The sequence below is a fragment of the Protopterus annectens genome, chromosome 4.part1 (genome assembly GCF_019279795.1).
Source record: "Protopterus annectens isolate FY-2018-M chromosome 4.part1, PAN1.0, whole genome shotgun sequence".
Taxonomy (NCBI): Eukaryota; Metazoa; Chordata; order Ceratodontiformes; family Protopteridae; genus Protopterus; species Protopterus annectens.
The window spans coordinates 936,069,382-936,091,882 of NC_056734.1; the positions used below are offsets into that span (position 1 = coordinate 936,069,382).

The following is a 22,501-nucleotide window of genomic DNA, read 5'->3' on the forward strand; positions in this document are numbered from 1 at the left end:
AGAAATGTCAGTGGGATCCAGTTTGTTATCTGCAGGATGTCACTGAAGGTATTTTGGGAGAAGTAGGATAGATTTCTGGTATTTCTAAACTAGTGATTAGTAGGTATAGAGATGGGCTTACGGGTTATGAATGCTGGAGAGTAGTCATTAATACTGTCAGGGAGAGTGCCAGAGGAAGAGATTTTATCAAGATCAGAAACTAGGATCCAGTCCAAAGTGGAGCCTTTGTTTCTGTTATTGCCACATCTGGTAATATCAGAGATTAGTTGGGAGTAAATGTGAAGGTTGATATTTGTAGAGGGTTTTTTATTGGAGATGTCAACCCAGTTGATAGTAACATCGCCTAGAATGATAGTTTCATTTTTTATGTTGTTGCTTGTCCAGGCTAGAATGTCTTCAAGAACTGGAGGATTGTTGCCTGGGGGATGTATATAACTATGATACAAAGGCTTTTACAGTTATTGAGTTTGAGAAAGGTAACTAGTAGGTCTACAGAGGGAAAGGAAGGAACTGGTTTAGAATATGGAATGACAGTGAAGGTGTTAGGGAATAGTAAGGCGACACCTCCACCTTTTTTGTGGAGTCTGTCAGTTCTGAGGCAGGAGTAGTTTGGGGGTAGAAATTCAGAATCTTTGATATATGGTTTTAGCCATGTTTCTGTGATGGCAGTAAAATATGGTTTATATTGACTTAGCCATGCATGCAGTTGAAGAATTTTGTTTCTAATGCTTTCCAGGAGAGGGTGGAGAAGAGTGTCAGGAGTGATTTGTGACAGACGAGTACTTGTAAGAGTGAAAGGAAAGGTCTACAAGAGGGTAGTGAGACCAGTTTAGGCATTTTGTGGAGTAGGGAGAATTATGAGAAGGAGGAACGGGCCTGGGTTAGGATATACAGCACCACAAAGGACTAGGTTACAGAGATTAGAGAAATTGCTATGGAGAGGCTTTTTTTTTGGTGTTGCTGGACTATTTATGTACATGGTAGCAAGGAGGGTTATGTTGTGTGGAGAGCAGGGTCTGTTTCTTTTTTAGGATTATATCAGTTTGATACAGACTAACAGATTGTAGTATAACTGGGGAGGGTGTGAAAATTGGGTGATGTAGTGGGAGAAAGTCGGGTAGGTAGATGGGTTGTATGAAATGAGGATAGTCTTGATAGAGAGGTAGAAAGTAAATGTGAATAGAAAGATATTGAAAAAAAAGAGACATAGATGTGTAGTATTAAATATGGGTGGTCAAAGTGAAAGTTGAGTATGAGTGTGAGTGGGGTGTATTGGTAATGTTGCAGGAGTTTAAGGCAGTGCAGGATGTATGAGGGTATAAAGGTGTATTTGGATTTCTGAAAGGAGAGTTCAGTTATGTGTTGTGAGAGGTGGTAATTCGGATGCTTGTTATCAGAGAGGTGGGCTGTGTTCGTCAGAGAGAAACACTTATTAAATATAATAGGCTGGAGAGACTATATTCCCCTAATGTTAAGGTTTACATGCATATGATTTCTCTTTGGATGTTTTATCAGCTTTCTTACAATTCACCACTTAAATTAAGAGGGATAGGCTAGACAGTGTGACCAAGCTAGGAAAGATGTGCAGCAGGTAAAGGTGATAAAGGATAATGAGGGAAACATACTCACAAGCGAGGAGTGTGTGTTGAGGAGATGGAAAGAGTACTTTGAGGGGTTGATGAATGAAGAGAATGAGAGGGAGAGAAGGTTGGATGATGTAGGGATAGTGAATCATGAAGTACAATGGATTAGCAAGGAGGAAGTAAGGATAGCTATGAAGAGAATGAAGAATGGAAAGGCTGTTGGCCCAGATGACATACATGTGGAAGCATGGAGGTGTTTAGGTGAAATGGCAGTGGAGTTTTTAACCAGATTGTTTAATGAAATCCTAGAAAGTGAGAGGATGCCTGAAGAATGGAGAAAAAGTGTTTTGGCACCGATTTTTAAGAATAAGGGTGATGTGCAGAGCTGTAGTAACTACAGAGGGATTACAATGATCAGTCGCAGCATGAAGTTATGGGAAAGAGTAGTGGAAGCTAGGTTAAGAAGGCAGGTGATGATTAGTGATCAGCAGTATGGTTTCATGCCGGGAAAGAGCACTACAGATGCGATATTTGCTCTGAGAGTACTGATGGGGAAGTACAGAGAATGTCAGAAGGAGTTGCACTGTGTTTTTGTAGACTTAGAGAAAGCATATGACAGGGTTCCTAGGGAGGAGTTGTAGTATTGTATGAGGAAGTCAGGAGTGTCAGAGAAGTATGTAAGAGTGGTACAGGATGTGTACGAGGGTAGTGTGACAGCGGTGAGGTCTGCGGTGGGAGTGACAGATGCATTTAAGGTGGAGGTGGGGTTACATCAAGGATCAGCTCTGAGCCCTTTCTTATTTGCAATGGTGATGGACAGGTTGACAGACGAGATCAGACAGGAGTCCCCGTGGACTATGATGTTTGCAGATGACATTGTGATCTGTAGTGAGAGTAGGGAACAGGTGGAGGAGACACTGGAGAGATGGAGATATGCTCTACAGAGAAGAGGAATGAAGGTCAGCAGGACTAAGACAGAATATATGTGTGTGAATGAGAGGGAGGATAGAGGAATGGTGAGGATGCAAGGAGTAGAGGTGGCGAAGGTGGATGAGTTTAAATACCTGGGGTCAGTAGTTCAGAGTAACGGTGAGTGTGGAAGAGAGGTGAAGAAGAGAGTACAGGCAGGAAGGAGAGGGTGGAGAAGAGTGTCAGGAGTGATTTGTGACAGACAAGTACTTGTAAGAGTGAAAGGGAAGGTCTACAAGAGGGTAGTGAGACCAGCTATGTTATATGGGTTGGAGACAGTGGCATTGACAAAAAGACAAGAGTTTGAGCTGGATGTGGCAGAGTTAAAGATGTTAAGATTTGCACTGGGTGTGACGAGGTTGGACAGGATTAGGAATAAGTACATTAGAGGGTCAGCCCAGGTTGGAAGGTTTGGAGACAAAGCCAGAGAGGCAAGATTACGTTGGTTTGGACATGTGCTGAGTACGGATGCTGAGTATATTGGGAAAAAGATGCTAAGGATGAAGCTACCAGGTAACAGGAAAAGAGGAAGGCCTAAGATAAGGTTTATGGATGTGGTAAGAGAGGACATGCAGGTGGTTGGTGTGACAGAGCAAGATGCATAGTCAGATAAAATTCCTGTTATGCCTAAGGTGCAATGACTATGAATGCCATCCTTAAACTTTGGTTAGTGTGCATCTACCGAAGTTAAGAATGCACATTCAATGGGTCATATCTAATAAACCAGGAAGATTACTGTTGTAGAATATAACACTGTGTTTTGTAGCTTTTAAACAAGCTACCTGAAATAACTTAAAATAGTAAACAGGATTCCTTATTAGTAAAATTAAAGACATGGAAGACTGTCTACTTAGAAAGGTGTCAGGAAATGTAGTTATATTCCGATCATTATAGTCTGTGTTTAGAAAGCACAGCTGGATGGAGCTACAAGTAGATTAGGGAACCAAATATTTATAAATGAATAGTACTAAAAATGACAGATATACTACACAATGCCTCACAAATTTATGGAGTAAGTTTCTACTTATTATCAGACAATCATGATCTTCCTTCAAAAATAGTGTGTGTGTGTGTGTGTGTGTGTGTGTGTGTGTGTGTGTGTGTGTGTGTGTGTGTGTGTGTGTGTGTGTGTGTGTGTGTGTCTGTGTGTCTGTGTGTGTGTCTGTGTGTGTGTGTGTGTGTGTGTGTGTGTGTGTGTGTGTGTGTGTGTGTGTGCGTGCATGTGTGCGTGTGCATTTACAAAGCAGGATTAGCAACATGAGCCTATGGCAAGCAAGCTGCCTGGATGCCAGTAACTCGTAGGCTTGACAACAAACATATGAACTTAGGAAGAAGACAGAATTCTAGAAGCATAAATGCATAAAGGTATACTCATCTGTAGTTTAAAAAAACATTTTATAGATACACACACACACGCCTGCGCACGTGCACCTGTTCTCATTTCCATTTTCAGTTCTGACCATGGGTGACAAGTTGGGGGTATGGACAAAGAAAGAGCACAGTATGATAAACCATACAAGCTATATACTGGGGTAGGCCCTTGGATCAGTTGTACATAACACAATAACTTTAACTGTGCATCTTTGGCACTTAGTGCAAGCGGAATGCATGCTATTGTACTGTATTTTCTTAGAGATTCTAAGCTGTTCAAGGTGCATCTGTGTAAGGCAAGCATATGATTTATGGCACTCACTCACTTTCTAGAACATTCTTAATTGAGCAGTAGTGTACATTTTCATTGTTATTGTTACCCGAGAGGACTGTGACAGTTATGGCACAATACAGACAACTTAGCAGATGTCAGTTACTGTTTGCAGTTCAAGAGACAATGTAATTGGCCTCATTGTCATGTACACACACACACACACACACACACACACACACACACACACACACACACACACACACACACACACACACACACGATGGGGGCTAGCCCCCATCAGCTCTCTTAGAATTGACATAATCAACTCTGAGACAATATTTACCTCTGAGTAAGTGTTGCTTTTGACTGAGCCACACAACCATCATGCACCACACTTACAATGATGTACTCTCGATAAGATGGATAGCTGCATGGCTTACAAATAGGACATGGCAAGTATCATACAGCAACTGGACAGGTGAAATTCTTGGTTACAGTCAGGGTGTCCCACAGGGTACTGTCCTAGCCCCTTACTTGTTTAGGTTGTATCTTTCAGACCTAACATTTTCACCTGAGGTGTTCTACAGTCTATATGCAGATGACCTGAATTTGGATAAACTGATTACAAGTGTTATAGATAAGGCATGTCTGCAAAATAACTTCACTAAATTGACCATTTGGGCACAGGAGAACAATATTCTGATAAATACATCAAACACTAAGCATCTGAGAACTTAGACATAAACTGAAAGGTGAATATTTAATACAGAACACAGTGATTGAAACTGTAGACTCATTTAACGATCTGGGTAGATTCAGCTATGAGGTTTTCTAATCATGTCAACCAATTGGTTAATGATAGTTATAGAACTACAGGTTGTATAAAAAGATATATAAAGTCTAGGAAATAAAAATAATGAAGTCATTGTTTGTTAGTTACATTAGACCCAAACTTGAGTATGGAATAACAATATGGAAACCCTATAAGAAAACAATCATGATTAAACTAGAAAGAGTACAGCAGAAATATACCAAAGGCATCCATGAATGTGAAAATGTAAATTATTAAGAAAGACTAAAATATCTGAACTTGTACAGTGTCTCTTACAGATATCTAAGAGGAGATCGTATTCAGGTATATAGGGCATTTAGAGACCACTATCTCTGGGAATGTTTGGGGTCAAAAGTACTAGAGAATCATCAGACAACCTATGTGGAAAATTCTATAGGAATGAGAAGTGTACTAATTGGTTATCTGACAGAGTAGCTGATGCATGGAACAGACTACCAAATTACATTAAAGCAAGTACTACTTTAGATATTTTTAACAGCCTGGACACTTACTATGGGAACAAGTGTTTTGGCATATTGGCAAGCTAGAAGGGTATTAATGCTCATGCTTGAAATATTTGTATGTATGTATGTATGTACATCACACACAAAGCCAATCAAACAAAAGACACACAAACACAAGGTGCAGGGTTTGGGTCTCACAAGGGATAATTGGCTAGGCTTAAAATGGCTTGCAAGGGCAGTTAGCTTAGTAGTAATCTATGAACCTATGAACCTACACACACAACCACCAACACTCACACACCAAAGGAGACAAACCTTCAATTATTCACCAACTCACTCACTGCAATCCACACAACCCCTCAAGAAACCTGCATGATAACACAAGCACCAAACTACAGAAACTTTGAATCACTCATCCATTCACTCAGATGCATACAAAGACACATACACAAAACCTATGCATACAGCACCCTCTTGATCACACACACACACACACACACACACACACACACACACACACACACACACACACACACACACACACACACACACACAGAAAACCACACCAAACTCCGATCCCCACACAAACTCAAACTCAGCAACACGCACATGCGCGTGCATGCGTGTACACACATTCATGCCCACAGTTACAGCATCCTCTTGGTCATACACATCCTAGACAGAAGGATGGGAAATCTTCATTCTTTCTTGAAAGATGAGCATATCTACACAACATTAAAACATTGTTATTCTGATGCATTAATCCCTGCATCAGGAAAATATCTTACAGTACATTTAAACAAAGGTAGGCAACATGCTTCTACACTGCCTCTTTCAAAAGCATGCTCAAACTCTTGCAAATGTATGTTGCTCTGGGTAAAATAATGCACATCATCCAATGATCCCATGGAAAAATTAAGTCATCCAGCCAGTCTGTCTCCATAAATGTATTTGTTTTTCTCTCTCTCTTACCTCCTGCACTGGTTCAATAATCATTCCAACATAACAGCCAACTGATCCACAATTCTGAAGACTGGTGGCTTTAGAAACAATGTTTAGCGGCATCCAGCTTAATTTCTAGATTAGGAGAAATAACAAACATAGTCAATGCTTTTAGAATGAGCCACTATACTATTGCATAGTCAAAAAATATCTAATACATAAAGTGTAAAAACTTTTTTGGGGATTCAATAACAGCCCCAGTGAGAGCTGTACAGCTTCCAAGGCCTTGCTCCCAAGATGCACTATATTGCCATTCAGAGATATGTTAGCCTTAAAAAGGAAAGACCTCATTATTCACTAATTTGCATGTCTCTGTGAATCGCAGTTAACTACTGTGAAGTGCAGATCAGTACTGCAACGTCCACATCATATAGACAAAGGCATGCCTCAACTTCAGTCACACACACACACACACACACACACACACACACACACACACACACACACACACACACACACACACACACACACACACACACACACACACCACAGTCCCCATACCAGTTCCTGAATTGTCTGCACATCCCCGATATCTCTTTTACTGGTCCTAGGCTTTCACAGAAGGTTGTAGTCTCATATTGTGTGTCATATCCCTGGAGTCTAGTGGTTCCCTATTCCTCCAATCCCAGTAGTTGTTTAAGTGCTGTCAGGGCAAAAAAGTAGTATCCATGGTGTCTATTATTCTCGCCCACCCTGATCTCTGTATACTGCTATAAATATCATTAAAACACAAGGTTTATGATGTAAAACCTGGTGGCAAATGGTCCCCTCACACAATGTTGTAGATGATGCTCAATTGTCTAGGAGTGATGTGGAGGTATGACAGACACCTCAACACACACAGACACACACACGCGCACACGCACACACCTTCATACTCACCTGATTGTAAACACACACACAAACATTCAGCTTCTCAAATACACTCACTCACACACCTCCTGACCCATACTTTACCACTAAAATACCAAGTAATGATCTCATCTGCAGTTACTGAACATAGTCTTTTGTCCGTGCTCACTACCATGACATTACCAACAACCACGCTAATGTACATGGCTGAGCGAGTCTCTGAATTATCAGGTGTTCATCTTGTGATAAACTTTATGAATTACCGCATTTATTAAAGCATAAGTTAGGGTTGATTTCAGAACATCAACAGTAGGAAAATGTCACATTAAGGTTTGAGAGCAACTTTTTTGCCTCTTCCACTTTGTGGCATGTAATTGTTTTAACAGATCACAATATACAACATTGTGTTTGACTAACTATGTGAGCATACACACATATAACATCAGTTGACACTGTGTTCAGCTACTTATTTGTGTTCGCATACATACTACAGTCTTAGAGTAAACTACATACTAAATTGATTATTTTTTTTCTTCATATCTTTAGGTAGCAATCAGTATGACATGACTGCAACCCTAATTTTTCTAACACTACCAGCTTCTGTTAGGTCTTTGTGACTGTTTTTGCAGCTTAATCTTGAGAGAGGAGGAGGACGTGCAGTATTCTGAAATTTTACTTGCCGTTACTGGCATCACTACTTCAATGTTCACTGCTCAATGTTTGGTGAGTTTCCAACTTACAGCTTCAATACAGACATTAAATGACTTTGGTAACTGTTAGTAAGGACTAAAAGCCCTATTGATGACGGTCAATAACCTTTCTGAATATATTGAGACTGGAGGCCTTCTTGATATCTAAAGGAAGGTCATTCCACAATTTCTCATCCCTGAGATGAAACAATATTTTCTCCAAACAGTGCAATACTGACACATTAACAAAAAAAAAATTCAAATTCAGGTACCCCGACTGACCTGAATGAATTTGAGACCCAAAGTGGCTGAAATAAAGTACTATTTATTTATATATAGAAGGATCAGGTCCCCTCTATAACACAAGGAATACAGACAGAGATGTTCAAGTCTATTTTTGTAACTATAATTCTTAACACTATCAGTCTGTTTTCTAAATACTTCTGAATTATTTTCGGTCTGGATATTTAGGCACAACTGTAAACACAGGCAGCACCACAATATTCTATATGTGCTTTACTACTACAGCCTTGTAATGGTGTATTAAAACTCTTCCATCATGACTAGAGATGCTATATAATGAGAATTTCTTGTTCCTCCAATTCTGAATGATTAAAATTAAGTTGTCCCTAATTTTATTTAAAGTCCTATCAAGGGCTCTTCTTCTGTTCTTCTTAACCATTTCCGAACATTCATTATCAGTTTCCAGAATTTTATTTTCTATGAAACACCTTTGTTTTTTTTACTTGAGAGTCTTCTTCTTCTTTTGGCTTTTCCCGGTTAGGGGTCGCCATAGCAGATCACCTGTCCGCTCATGATTGGCAGTGGAGTTTTACGGTGTAGAGTTGCCAGCCCGGCACCCAACCTTCCACTGAAGGCACACACAAGCACACACTCACACCTAGGGCCAATTTGGAGTGTCCAATCTACCTACAGCATGTCTTTGGGATGTGGGAGGAAACCGGAGCACCCGGAGGAAACCCACGCTACCACAGGAAGGACATGCAGACTCCACACAGAAGGCACCCCAGCCGAGGATCGAACCGGAGAACCTCTATGCTGTGAGGCAACAATGTTAACTACTGTACCACCATGGCTGTACTTGACAGTCTGCTTCCTTATCTAAACAATTCAAACTGTTTAAATAGTTTCCATTATCTGAATCTCTTGCCTGGTTTAAGAAACTGTTACATTTAAAATTATCTACAGTAAAAACAGGAAAAATATGACTGGTTTCCAGAAGGTTGTCAGTTTAGTACTATTACTACTAACAACTTCAGGATATTCATCCGGTACTTTCAAATATGTAACACATATTTTTTCTATCCATGTTCCAGACTTCTAAGTTTATACCATTCATTTTACACAAAAGGTAAAGTTTTACAAACCCAGTAAATCAAGAAGTCAGAAATTATCCATTTCATCCATAATAGGATACTTCTGATATGAATGACTATTAAAACAATAAACCAAATAAACTCTTAAATATTAATAACAGTGAACAGTCAAACAGGAGTAAAACCTAGATTACTACTTACCACTTGACCACCTTGTGCAAGACGCTTAACACACAAAGGCACAAAAATGTAGTGAAGCCACAACTGCTCAAGCTTGCTGCCATTCACTGTGGTGCTGAAGAAGGAAACTCACTAACATGTCCCCTGGACAACACTAACAGAAATTTCATTCCTTAAAGTTAAAACAAAAAACAAAAGAAAACACTATCCATTGCAATTAAGTAAAAAAGGAAAGGAGCTAGCTACTGAGTCAACCAGCAACATCTCTCCTAACAGCACAGCCTTTCACTACATTTAAAACAGACAGCAGCACATTAAATTGGCTATTTTCTTATTTTCTGCCTGCCTTACTTACTGCACTGATTTACCAGAAGTGACCATCTGTCATATAAGACCAGAGAAATGTTTTTTTTTAGGTTTTTAAGCTAATATCAATACGTATGCACCTGCTAGTGGGGTTTTTTTTCCAGTTGGGGCTGTTTTTTGTGGTTTGCTCCTGTGATAAAAAGGGAACTTTATTTTATCTATTTATCTTACTTTCTTAACCATGTATACAAACAAATTCAAGGACTGTTTTCAAACACAGCCCAGGCCAGAGGCTGTACACATACGCATACAACACACGTAGAAATATAATACATAGAAGAGTGCAAGTATTCAGTACAAGCATGTGAAGCTTCTGTAGAGAGAGCACAAACTTCATTGTGGATATGCTAACAAACTGCAGTTACATCCACAGACCAAGAGCTACTATCCCTGTCAGACCTAAACCGTTACATACATCAGGCATAAACATTGACTTGCTGAAGACAAATAATGATAGCCATCCCTTTGATCAGTAACTACTTATCTACAATAGACATATTTATGAGCAGTGGAATGAGAACTCAATATGAGAAGTAGGCACATAATAACATTTACAGTATAGAATTACAATATCTGTTGATTACAATTTGATCATCTGAGACTGTTGAATATATCCCTCTTCTGAGTCATGTTTGTGCAAGAACTTTAAAGTTCATCTTCTTAAAAGTGTATATGGCTAGACATCTTAAGGTCTGAGTGACTGCTTGCCTAGTGTGTGCCTGTGCAGAGAATTCCATATTTTTTATTTTATTTTTTTATTTATTTAACATTTGTTGACCGGGAAAGTCTGACTAAGTTCCACAGATCCTGTTTTCAGCAGAGGCCCAGGGAGAAATGCTCCAGAAGCATGTTTTTAGAATGTGGGAGGAAACTGGAGTACCCGGAGGAAACCCATGCGAACACAGGGAGAACATGCAAACTCCACACAGAAGGCACCCCAGCCAAGAATCGAGCCAGAGAACCTCTTGCTGTGAGGCGACAGCATTAACCACTGTACCACTGCGCCGCCCTATATAGAAGGTGCCATCTTGTAGAAGACAAAACTGTGTAGAAGATAATGTAAATTGTAGCTAGTGTTGTGAACATTTATTTGTAACTAGCATATTATTAGCACCAGTTTCTGCTTGCTTTTGCATACTTTAATTACTAACTCATTGTGTGGCTTTGTACTTATTTCTGCTGAACTACAAAATTCTGCAAACCATGCATGAGCTTGCTAACCTGTGTGATATAGTAACTAGTTGTTGCCTATTCTGTTCCTGTTTCTCCAGAAGACCTGCAGTCTAGCCCCTTAAATAGCTGTGCAATCTACAGCAGCATATTGTGGAAAGTGTACTTAAATTATTGTACTGGATCCCTCTTGATTTACTTACTGTGGCACCACTACTGGTATGTGCATAACATAAACACTGCCATGTGCCCCTCTAGACCACTTCTGAATTGTACTGGGCTTGAAAACATTTGTGACATCCATCACTTTTAACATATCACACCGTGTGTGCAAAGTTATGTCATACCCACAACCAAGCTGCTTCTTTGTATCACTTTAAAATTTTTGCACTTTCTTTGTTGAAGGATGTATACAGATCTAAAGGCAAGGTGAAAGTTAATGCCAAACTGCCTGAAGAACACTTTTTTGGAGGCATAGGTTAGGGCTGCCCTCTCTCCATTGCACTTTGCAGTTTATCAGGAGCCACTGGTAAGTTTGTTGATTACATCCCATTTAAAAGGTTAGAGAGTAGCTGGTGAAGAGATTCAATTAGTTTTATATCAAGATGATCTGCTAGTCTCGATTATGAACCCAATGGATGACATTCCAAAACCTTTTTTGTTTTGAAAGAATTTTAGCTATTATTCTACTTACAAGTATGGACCTATTTTAGGATAAAAAAATAGTCTAGATTTCATTATTCTTATCTCTAGTGATAGAAGCCCTTCTCTGATCCTTAATGAGGTTGGTGTTAGAGGAATGTGTTACCAATCTGGCCAAAGTTGTGGTCACTCTGGGTCAAACTACGTCAAAAATTCATGTTTTGGGAGGAGCTCACAGAAGGATACGGTGTATCATGGGATCATTGCCACTCTGAATTAAGATTTATGGTGGGCAATTTCCTAGTCTAAAAAGGTCTGATAGCAGTTTTGAGGAAATTACTGGATGTCCTTCCTAATGAAAACATTGAGACAACTTAATTTATATTTCATAAGGAAAATATATCGCAAACTTTGGATAGTAAAATGTCTAACAATCCACTGTGGTATGGTTGTTTTTTACTCACTCTAAGCTTGTCTTAGGAAGCTGAAGCTCTTGGGGAACAACAATAACAAGGTTAAATGAAAAACAAACAAAAAACCCACTAAGTGTTCTTACCCATGTACAGGATTAGTCAAGTTGTTTAAATTTGCAAACTCTTTTATGATTCTTCCAAAAAATACTAGCAGGGTCTATTTAGTTCACAAACAGTCTAACTTATTATGTCAGGTGAGTACTTTCACCCCGTGCTTGAGCTTCAGAAGATGTAGGGACTAAGCAAGCTAAGTTCTTCATTTAAACATAGTAGTATGCTCACCAGGGCGCCACAACTGATCTTTGTACAAGTAAAATGCAATTCTCTTGTACTCTCACTGATGGGTTCACGTGCATATGCCAAACTTTTTAATAGTGTAAGACATGGAAAAGTTTGTGTAACTGCTTGTAGAAGGTGTGGGTTAAGTGTGAGGAGTGAACCCTACCACATGTGTACCTATTTCATGCAACAAATAGAGTTCTAGCTTAATTCCAATCCTTAAAGTGGTCAGGTTTTAGCAAGCATTGTGAAACAAAAACTTATGTCAGTTCATATTAAGTACTGAAACAAAGTGATTGCTTATCAGGTTAATATAGTGGACAAATCCCTCCATTTATAGAGAATCATATGACTATTAACCCCCTAAAAAGCATGTATACAGAATAAAGTACAAAGAACTTGTAACTGATTAATAGTCTTAAACAGATAGTAGGAAGTACACTGAATGCAATATTTTTGATGCTTAAAAAGGTAATTATGTGCCTTCATTGCATACACATCTTTAGAAGTAGTGACTGGATTCACAATTTTAAAAAGTAAAAATAATAAAAAAAGAAAATGTAAACATTTTAAATACATTAAGTGGTTACAAAGTAGTGGTTTCTTCAGAACAGTGCATGATTTAGACTGCAATAAACAGTGACAGGATGAATAAATATGGGGTGTTTACAGGATTGTGCCCATATGTACTGTATGAAACACACAGTTTAACTGCTGAAAAACTGCAACACTCCTGAAAGACATATTTAAATGTGTGACTTATAAAATAAGTAACTATAATACAAACTAAAACCTGACAAAATGGGTTACATATCAGTATTACACAAGTTACTGCAGTATACAGTTTATTTTAATTATACTTTACTGTCAGTGTTAGTCTCACTGGGGCAATGAACTCTTTTTATAGAAGATACCTGGTGGTATTCATACTGAGTATGAATTTTGATCAGGGCACTTCTCCTATGTTTTAGTGTACAGGAAGTGAAGTACTGTCTGGTGCTACTTCAGTTCTGGGAATTCCAGGATGGATAGAATAGCAGAAGAAAACTTACTGAAGGAAGGGGAAAGAGCTGGAATAACTGTTACAGAGCTAGGAATCAGAGGAGTGGAGACAAAAGTGCTCCTAGATTTGATAAACCAGCCAGAACCAAAGGAAGGAAATGGAACTGAATGAAGTGACATGGTGGAGAGAGTATTACTGCAGGAAGAAACTGAGAGGTTTGAAACAGAAGCAATAGCCAGTTAAGGAAAACACTGGAGACATTCTTAGATGGTGGAGTAACCGGTTTTAAGAGTTTACCTCTGCAACAGAGCTTTTTGTTACGAGAAGGAAGTTGTTATGCAGATGCAGAAAGGTAAGGAAGAATTGCAGAAGGAACTGAGAGGGGCAAAGATTTGCAGTTCTCAACAGCCGCAAAGAAGAAATCCAGTGGTAATTGTAAAAAAGTAAAAAAAATGGTTTGACATTATCAATAGTATCTTTTTTGCCACTAGGTTTGACATTGAATACCAAGGGCATTAACTCATTTCAGAGCTGAACATTTTTGTGAAGTGACATTTTAAAGTTTTCATTTGCTGAAAAAAAATGTAAGACTGAGACTGAAAAAGGAAACACAGTAGCACCATGGAAAGACATTCAGATGTTGGGACTACAGTTAAGAAAATAAATGTGCAATCAAGGACTTCAAATATGGATGTGCATGTATTCAAACTGTTCTTTCTTTCACCATATAGTAAAGTGCACAAAGTTAAAAAATATATATATATGATAAAAGAAATTAATGGATTGGGGGTGGGAAGTGTAGGTAACAATGTATGTCAGGGATGAGAAAATTCAACTAATTTTAATACGATAATTGTGAATGGTAAGAGAGTAGGGTCAATCTAGAGTATGTTATTTGTGTGAGGAAGAAAATAATTTAGTACAAGGCTAAAACAAATGAAGGTATAGTCAATGTGGGGAGAAGAAATGTATACCAAAAATCTGTAAGTTTGTTTGTAGAAAATGAAAATAATCTGGACAATTCTGGTTTGACTGTCTAATATCAGAAAAGAAAAGAGTAGATGAAGAGGAAAGCTCAAACAAAAGACAAACAGTACAAAATATGTTGAAAGAGAAAGTGATATGGAAGAGGATACTGAAGAAAGATTAAACAATGAAGAGGAATATAGAGAAGAAAAACATTTCTAAGTGAGCTTCCTAATATAAAGGAAGAGAACAGATTTACCATTTTAGAAAGTGAAGAGGAAGAAGACAGAAAAATGTAGACAAGAAAAGAATATCAAGATAGTCAAAAATGAGTAAAATACAAAAGCACTTTTGAAGCAGTATATCCAGTGCAAAATAAGCAATTTATTAAAAGGCCAGCAAAACACTTGTGATTCAGTTAAAAAATGCTTTAACTGAATTACCGGGTTTTCATTTCAAGACTTTTTCAGATAAAATTCCACATATATTGTTGCCTTTATATATCAAAAAACTCCACCTATCAATTATGCACCATCCAATAATAGTCAAACACTCATTAAAACAAGTTATAGATTTAAAAAATAATCACACAACTTCTTCTGTATAAGAGATGCTATAAATAAATAAATGCTGCATCCTATATATGAAACTTGTAAATTTATAAATGTTAAAAGTTGATGCATACACAAATTTTCACATATAAAAAAATTATATAAGGCTAAGGAGAATAGACATTTTTTGGAGTTGTTTTAATATATAAAGGAAACTATTTTATGTGGAATTTTATCTGAAGACGTCTTGAAACGAAAATACTGTGATTCAGTTAAAGCATTAAGTTTTTTACTGGCCTTTTAATAAATTGCTTATTTTGCACTGGACATACTGCTTCACAAGTGCTTTTGTATTTTACTGGTTTCCCTTTAGGGTTGCACCTTTTTCTTGTTTTTGTGCTTTTTATAGGGAAAAATGAAATGGTGGGAAATGTAGGATAAGGAAAACAAATCTGCAAATAAAACATTTAAAAACAAAGGGAAATGATGCTATTGGAATTTGAACAATAAATGTAAATAGCAGAAATGATATAAGAAGTTAGATTGTGGTGGAATGGTGTAAAAAGTACAAATTAAATGTTTTTTGCTTGCTTGAGAAAAGGAGAAGGATACATGCAGTAGGGGGGAGGGGGCAAACTGCTTGGTCAGTAGGAAGTGAGACATGTTCTTGAACAGATAGATGTTCTTATAAAAAATGAAGAAATAAGTATTCTAGATGTGACAATAGCAATACCAGGAAGGGTAGTGATATCTGATAGCAGAAAGAAATGAAAATCTATAAGAATAATAGTGAATCATGCGTATAATAATATGACAGAGAGAAAACAGTTTGAATAAATTTAAAAAAAAAGTGTTTGTAAACATGCCAATAGTGAGGGTAGGAGATTTTTAGTGTAACTTATGGAAAGAAAAGGTAAAAATAACATGGATATTAATAAAATGTGAAGATTAGGTAGGAAAGAACATAGAATGGACATATAAAAGGGGAAGTTGTAAGACTGAAACTGATTACAAAGCTTATTCTAAAGACATGAAAGAAATAGGGGGCATACAGATGGCAGACTTTTCAGATCATACAGCAGTACGGGCTAGAATAGGGAAAGATGGTGCAATAAAAGGAGGGAAAAGTGATAAAGAAATTAACTGCAAATTTTAAAAAGGAGGAAGAAATAATATGAGAGAGAAAGAAATATGGCAAGATCATATGACAATAAGACTATTTTATAAAAGTTGGACATGGTGGACGTATAAGCAGAAGTATAAAATACAATTAGAAGTGGAAAAAACAAATAAATAATAAGATGAAATATAAACAACCTTTACAGAATTATGAGAATGAAGTGGCAAAATAAGGGGAAATAGAAAAACAGATGTATGAAAATAACAGAGAAAAAGTAAAAACAATGTTACATAGGCAATTTTTTTGAAGGAAAGAAAGAAGAGGTTCCTCTTAATAAAGGAAAAAAAGCAAAACATAAGATAAGGCTGAATGGAGGCCATCTTAGATGGCAAAAGAAGCATATAATACAAACAAGAAGATGAAGATGGTAGAGAAATTTGTAGAGAAAATGTAAGAAAGAGAGGAAATTGATGGGCAAAAAAGAATGGAAACTGAAAAATCTGAAAAAAATATTTTTTTAGAAAATGGTATAACCGTAGAAGAAATAGAGGTGATAAAAGAAGCTAAGAATGAATCAACAGTAGGATTGGATGATATAAGTTATGAGTATTACAAGGAAATGAATAAAGTCAAAAGAGAAGTTTTTCTTATATATATATATATATATATATATATATATATATATATATATATATATATTAAATGAATGGATGAAGGAAGGTATAATGGAAGAAGACATGAGGTGCAGTGATAAAATTTATATAAAAAAAGGATGAAAAAAGAATGTAACAAACTGGAGGCTTATAACACTAGGAAATACTTAATAAAATATTTATGAAAATGCAACAAAAATTGTGGAAAACGTATTAAAGGAGGTACTAGTAGTAAAAGGGATCTGCGATATAAAAGAAAGAGAGGTGAAGGAAATCTTAATTATAGTGAAAGTAGCAGCAGAGATTAAAATGAAAGAAAATATGAGTTACAAAGCATTTTTTCTTTACTACCTAGAATAGCCATAATTTCAATTAGTACACTGATATCTTGATCAACAATATTTATGTCTTATATCTAGTATGTTTCTCATGTATAGTGGTAGCATATTTGTAGATAATGTACATAGTTTCATTTGTTTATAGTCTAAGCGTTTTGCTGTTTCTATTTGCTCTATATACCCACGGATGTCATTGTTTGCTTATACTTATATGTGTACACATATGTGATAACCAACTGCCTGAGTGTATAATGCTGTGTTTTTTGTGTGCGTTTCTTTTTTTATATGAAAAGACAATAAAAATGTTTATTTGAAAAAAAAAATAAAGTAAGACTGATAGCATGTCACATAGTTAAAGCCTTTGATTAAATAAGAATGAAGCAATGTGGCAGGTTTTAGAGTCATATTGCATAAGACAAAAAAGATTAATATAATAAACAAATGTTGCAAAAATTCATGGTATAAGTTACAAAAAGGTGATTAATGGAAAAAAAAAGTATAAACAGAGGAGTAAGACAGGAAGTCCCAATGAGTGTTTGCTTATTTCTGTCAGTAATGAATGCAGCAGTACATATGCATGTATGAAATAAGGGAAGCTAGGTGCGAGATGGAAGGAAATGTTACATTACCAATATGTAAGATATATGCAGCTGATTTAGTTTTAAAAATAAAAAGAAGGGATGGCTTAGTGGTTAAGGTCTTCGCCTCCCATGCACAAGGTTCGATCCTGACCTCCGACCACTGCCTGGTTGGAGTTTGCATGTTCTTCCTGTATCTCCATGGGTTTTCTCCTATGTCTGAAAAACATGCTGAGTGTTTCCATCTCAGACTCACCAATGAATGGAGCTGTGGGCAGCAGCACAGACTCTACATGGTGCCTTATAGGGGGAAGAGTTGTATAGACCAACCAGTTTGGGCATCTACTGTGGTACACAGTATCCTCAAGATAGGAGAACATGGATTACCGACTGTGCACCGTGGAAGGGCTAGACACTCGACGGTGTAAAATATGGCTCTAGGTGATTTGGTCATATTGTCTAATGTCACCAAAATGGGCATGGGTATTTAATGGTAAAAACTGGGTTGAAGACCCGGCCATGCCAGGGACCCTTGCTAACAGTGGGAGGGGTATACGTGCCTCTATTGGCCAGTGTGTGCCAACCATAAAGCCCAGCAGCCCTGCGCCAATAAGCTACTGGCTGGCCGGTGTCTAGTTGCCCAGCCTGGGTTACCTGGGATAGACCTGTTGAATGACCTGCCAAACAAGAATTGAGAATTGCTACGCTTAATGTAAGTTCACTGACAGGACGCATCTTGGAAATGGATGACATGATGATACGTAGGAGGCTGGACATCCTAGGTATCCAAGAGATGAGATAGAAGGGCAGTGCAGCAAAGCCACTTGGCTTGGGATCCAGACTCTACTAATCAGGTGGGGGACAGGTTAGAAATGGTGTAGGAATTGTGGTGAGAGAGAGGCTTCAGAAGGCAGTGAGGGATATCATCAGAATTAATGACAGACTCATGGCAATCAGACTCCAGTGTAACGATAGGGCAGTATTCATATCAGCATATGCCCCACAGCAGGGTTGTGATAGTGAAAATAAGTATGCATTCAGACTGCAGTTGCAGCACCAACTAGATAAAGCAGGACAACATGAATTGGTGTTAATGGGTGACTTGAATTCACATATTGGGACAGGCAAAACAGGATATTAGGACTGCCTGGGTCCACATGGGTGGGGTAACAGGAATAAAGAAGAAGGAGAAGCCATTCTAGACTTCTCTCTGGCAAATGGCTTGATAGTAGCCAACACATGGTTCAGAAAGAGAGACACTCAGGTAGACTTCCTTCTAGTAAGGAAAAGGGACTGGGGTAGAATCCATGATTGCAAAGTCATCCCCAGTGAAACAGTTGGTTCACAGCATAAACCAGTAGTTGCCACAATCAGCTGCAAGCAGTGGTCAGAGAAGGCTCTAAGGTCAACAGAGACCAGGCTGAAGACCTGGAAGTTGACTGGAGAGAAAGTACAGCAGTTCAAGGAATTACTCAGGGCTCTAGCACCCCAAGAAGAGGAGGAAATAGGTGGAGTTGAAGAGGAGTGGCAGCACCTAATAATAAAATAAATAAATAAATAATGTTATAAAGAACAACATAAGTTGAATACATCTAGCATTAATAGTAAGGGTAGTAAAAATGTAATCAGTGTTCTTTATGTAAATATATATGCAGATGTTAAGTTTTATTGATCCCATTCGAAATACAATTTTTTATATACAAGCTGGTGGTAACTGTAAAAGTAAAAATCTTGTGTACATGGCAAAGTGTACGCAATGTACATCCTTCTATACAGAAAAGACAAATCAAATGCTAGAAAATCATATCAGTAGTCATATGTCAGAAATTAAAAGACAGGTTTTGACAAACTCATTACATAAGCACATACAAGAGAAGGGCATCATACATTTTTTAAATTTTGTATTTTAGAGCAAGTTCAAGACTGTGACAGGGGCGGTGATATTTTAAATAAAACTAAAAGATGTGAGAATAAATGGATTTTATTTTTTAGGGCTCATACAGCTCCTTTTTTAAATGAAGTGTTTTCTTTAAAACCAGAGCTCACATATTTGCATAATTGTGTTAAATGAATTTGTTGACCTTTAAGACAAATTGCTTGATTAATGCTTCGTTATAAATACTGAATCGATTCAAAGCTGTATTGTGAAGCCTGAGGAAGCAGATTTAAAGTCTGTGAAAGTACTGTTATTTGGTGTACTAGCTACCATTAAAAGAGTTTTATTATTTGTGGTTTTGGTGCAAGCTTTTCTTTCTGACTTTGGCAGCGCCTAAAAACCGCATGTGTTAGGACAACAGAAAAGATATGTGGCCGAGCTAGGTATGGAAATAAGGTACATAAGGAAAGCTGGTGGTGGAATGCAGAAGTCCAGGAAGTCATCAAAAGAAAGGAGTGCAGGAAGAAGTGGGAGATAGAAAAGACTGACCAGGCTAAGAAGGATTACTGGTTGGCTAACAAAGAAGCTAGGAATGAAGTTGCAATAGCAAAGAATAGGGAATCAGAGGCAGTTTACAAACTTCTGGAAAGTGACTCAGTAAGGGGCACAAAGAAACTATATCAAGTTGCAAGGCAAAGACAGAAAGATAAAGAATATAGTCAGACCCTTCATAAGGGATGCCAGCAACAACCTGCTTACCAGTCTACAGGACATCAAAGCAGATGGAAGGAGCATTTCCAGCATCTTCTGAATGAAGAAAACCCCACAGAAGCTGTACTGCCCCAGAAACAGCCTACAACGAGAGAAAAGAGGAGCCCACCCTAGAAGAAGTAAGAACAGCACTAAGGAAAATAAAGTCAGGAAAAGCAGCAGGCTCAATGAGGTGACAGCAATTATGATAAAGATGCTGGATGAGATAGGGGAGAAATGGCTCTTGAGGGTACTAATAGCAGTGTGGAGAGAAAGGCATATACCAGATGACTGGAAAATAAGCATACTTGTGCCAGTGTACAAGAGCAAACAGGACATCCACAACTGTGGGCAGTACAGAGGGATCAAACGCCTACCACAATGCATGAAAGTTCTGGAGAGAGTGATTGGTGAATGGATAAGCATAGCAGTAGAATGTAAGATGGGAGACTAACAGTTTGGGTTCCGATCAGGATGCAGCACAATTGACCTGATGTTTACACTGAGACATATGCTTGAAAAGAAGCTAGAAATGACAGCATTCCTAGACTTGGAGAAAGCAGGGGAGTCCCTGGTGGTCTAGTGGTTAGGATTTGGCACTTTCATCTACACTTGGAGAAAGCATATGACAAGGTCCCAAGAAAGCTAATCTGGACAGTACTGGTGTGGTTTGAAGTCCCAGAAAAGTACAGTTTTGTACCTACCATAAATGTAGATGTCCGATAGATATGCAACTGCAGTCATAACATATGGGTTGTCCTGCCTCAGGCAGCCCTCGGTCGGCCGAATTCCAAAGTCTGGGTCTGGCGTCGGCTGGTGTCGCCTCCTCTCCGACGTCAGAACGGCTGGAGTATAAAGGCATCGGCCGACGCCATCTTCTTCAGTGTTTCTTGCCCCAGATGCCAGGTGCCCTCCTAGGAAGGCTAAATTTGGTGAATGGATAAACAATTCCAGACATGCACAACAGTAATAAACAGATACACCATAGGAGGAACCCCCAGCTAATAGGAATAAGGGTAGTGGACCCAAAAAGTAGGAGGGTGGGAAAATCCGACTGCAGTTGCATATCTATCGGACATCTACATTTATGGTAGGTACAAAACTGTACTATGTCCTTCAAGAATGCAACTGCAGTCATAACATATGGGTTGAATACCATAGCCAAACTGGGGGTGGTTGGAACTAAGGAAGTGATGGTGTAGCTAAAATGCCCTGCAGGACTGCCGAAGCAAAGCCTGCTTGGGATCTGGAGTATAAAGGCAGGTTGTAGTGCTTGGTAAATGTATGCATGGACCTCCATGTAGCAGCCTCTAGAATGTCCTTTGTAGCCACTCCTCTTAGGAAAGCTGTGGATGTGGCTATAGCTCTGGTGGAGTGTGGCCTAATATTGGCTGGCACACCTTTTCCATGAAAAGAATAGCAGAATCTGATGCAGTGTCCAATCCATTTGGAAATTGTTTGTTTGGAGATTGCTTTTCCTTGTACTCCAGCAGCATAGGCTATAAGCAGTTGGTCAGACTTTCTGGTGGCCTTAGTTCTGTCCAAGTGGTAGCGTAGTTGTCTGTGTATGTCCAAAGTATGCAGCAGTGCTTCCCCCCTGTTTCGAGGATTGGGGAAGAAGGTAGGCAGGTGAATGGCTTGATTTAGAGACACCCTGGAAATTACTTTTGGCATGAATGAAGGATTGGTTCTTAGAGAGACACTGTCCTGATGAAAAATGAGAAAAGGAGGTACTGCCATGAGTGCCTGTATCTCCAAGACTCTTCTTGCTGATGTGATAGCCAATAGGAAAACCGTTTTCCATGAGAGAAATTGCATCTCAGAAGTTGCTGCTGGTTCAAAGGGAGGAAGAGTTAATTTTTCCAAGACGAAACTGAGGTCCAATGCAGGTACTGACGGTTTCCTGGGGGGTTTGATATTCTTTATCCCTCTTAGGAACTGTCTTAGCAAAGGATGTGAAAACACAGGTGGATCACAATTGTATTTTGCTGAGATTGCTGATGCATGAATCTTTATGGAAGAATATGAGAGACCAGTATGAAACATTTCTGCCAAGTATTCCAATATCTGAGGTATACTCAAGACTGTTGTATCCTGACCCCTGTTAGCATTCCAGATGATGAATCTCTTCCACTTGGCTGAATAGGTTTTTCTGGTGGAAGGTCTGCGTGCTTCCAGTAAAA

General features: G+C 38.4%; 1 protein-coding gene across 1 annotated transcript in view; it reads right to left on the minus strand.

The window, feature by feature from the left end:
* TMEM44 (transmembrane protein 44) overlaps positions 1–22,501 on the minus strand; it is a gene marked incomplete in the record, with an annotated part of 629,756 nt that overhangs the window by 257,570 nt on the left and 349,685 nt on the right. Inside the window, 1 exon segment of the mRNA XM_044070669.1 lies at positions 6,466–6,570. Coding sequence (XP_043926604.1) covers positions 6,466–6,570 — 105 coding nt within the window.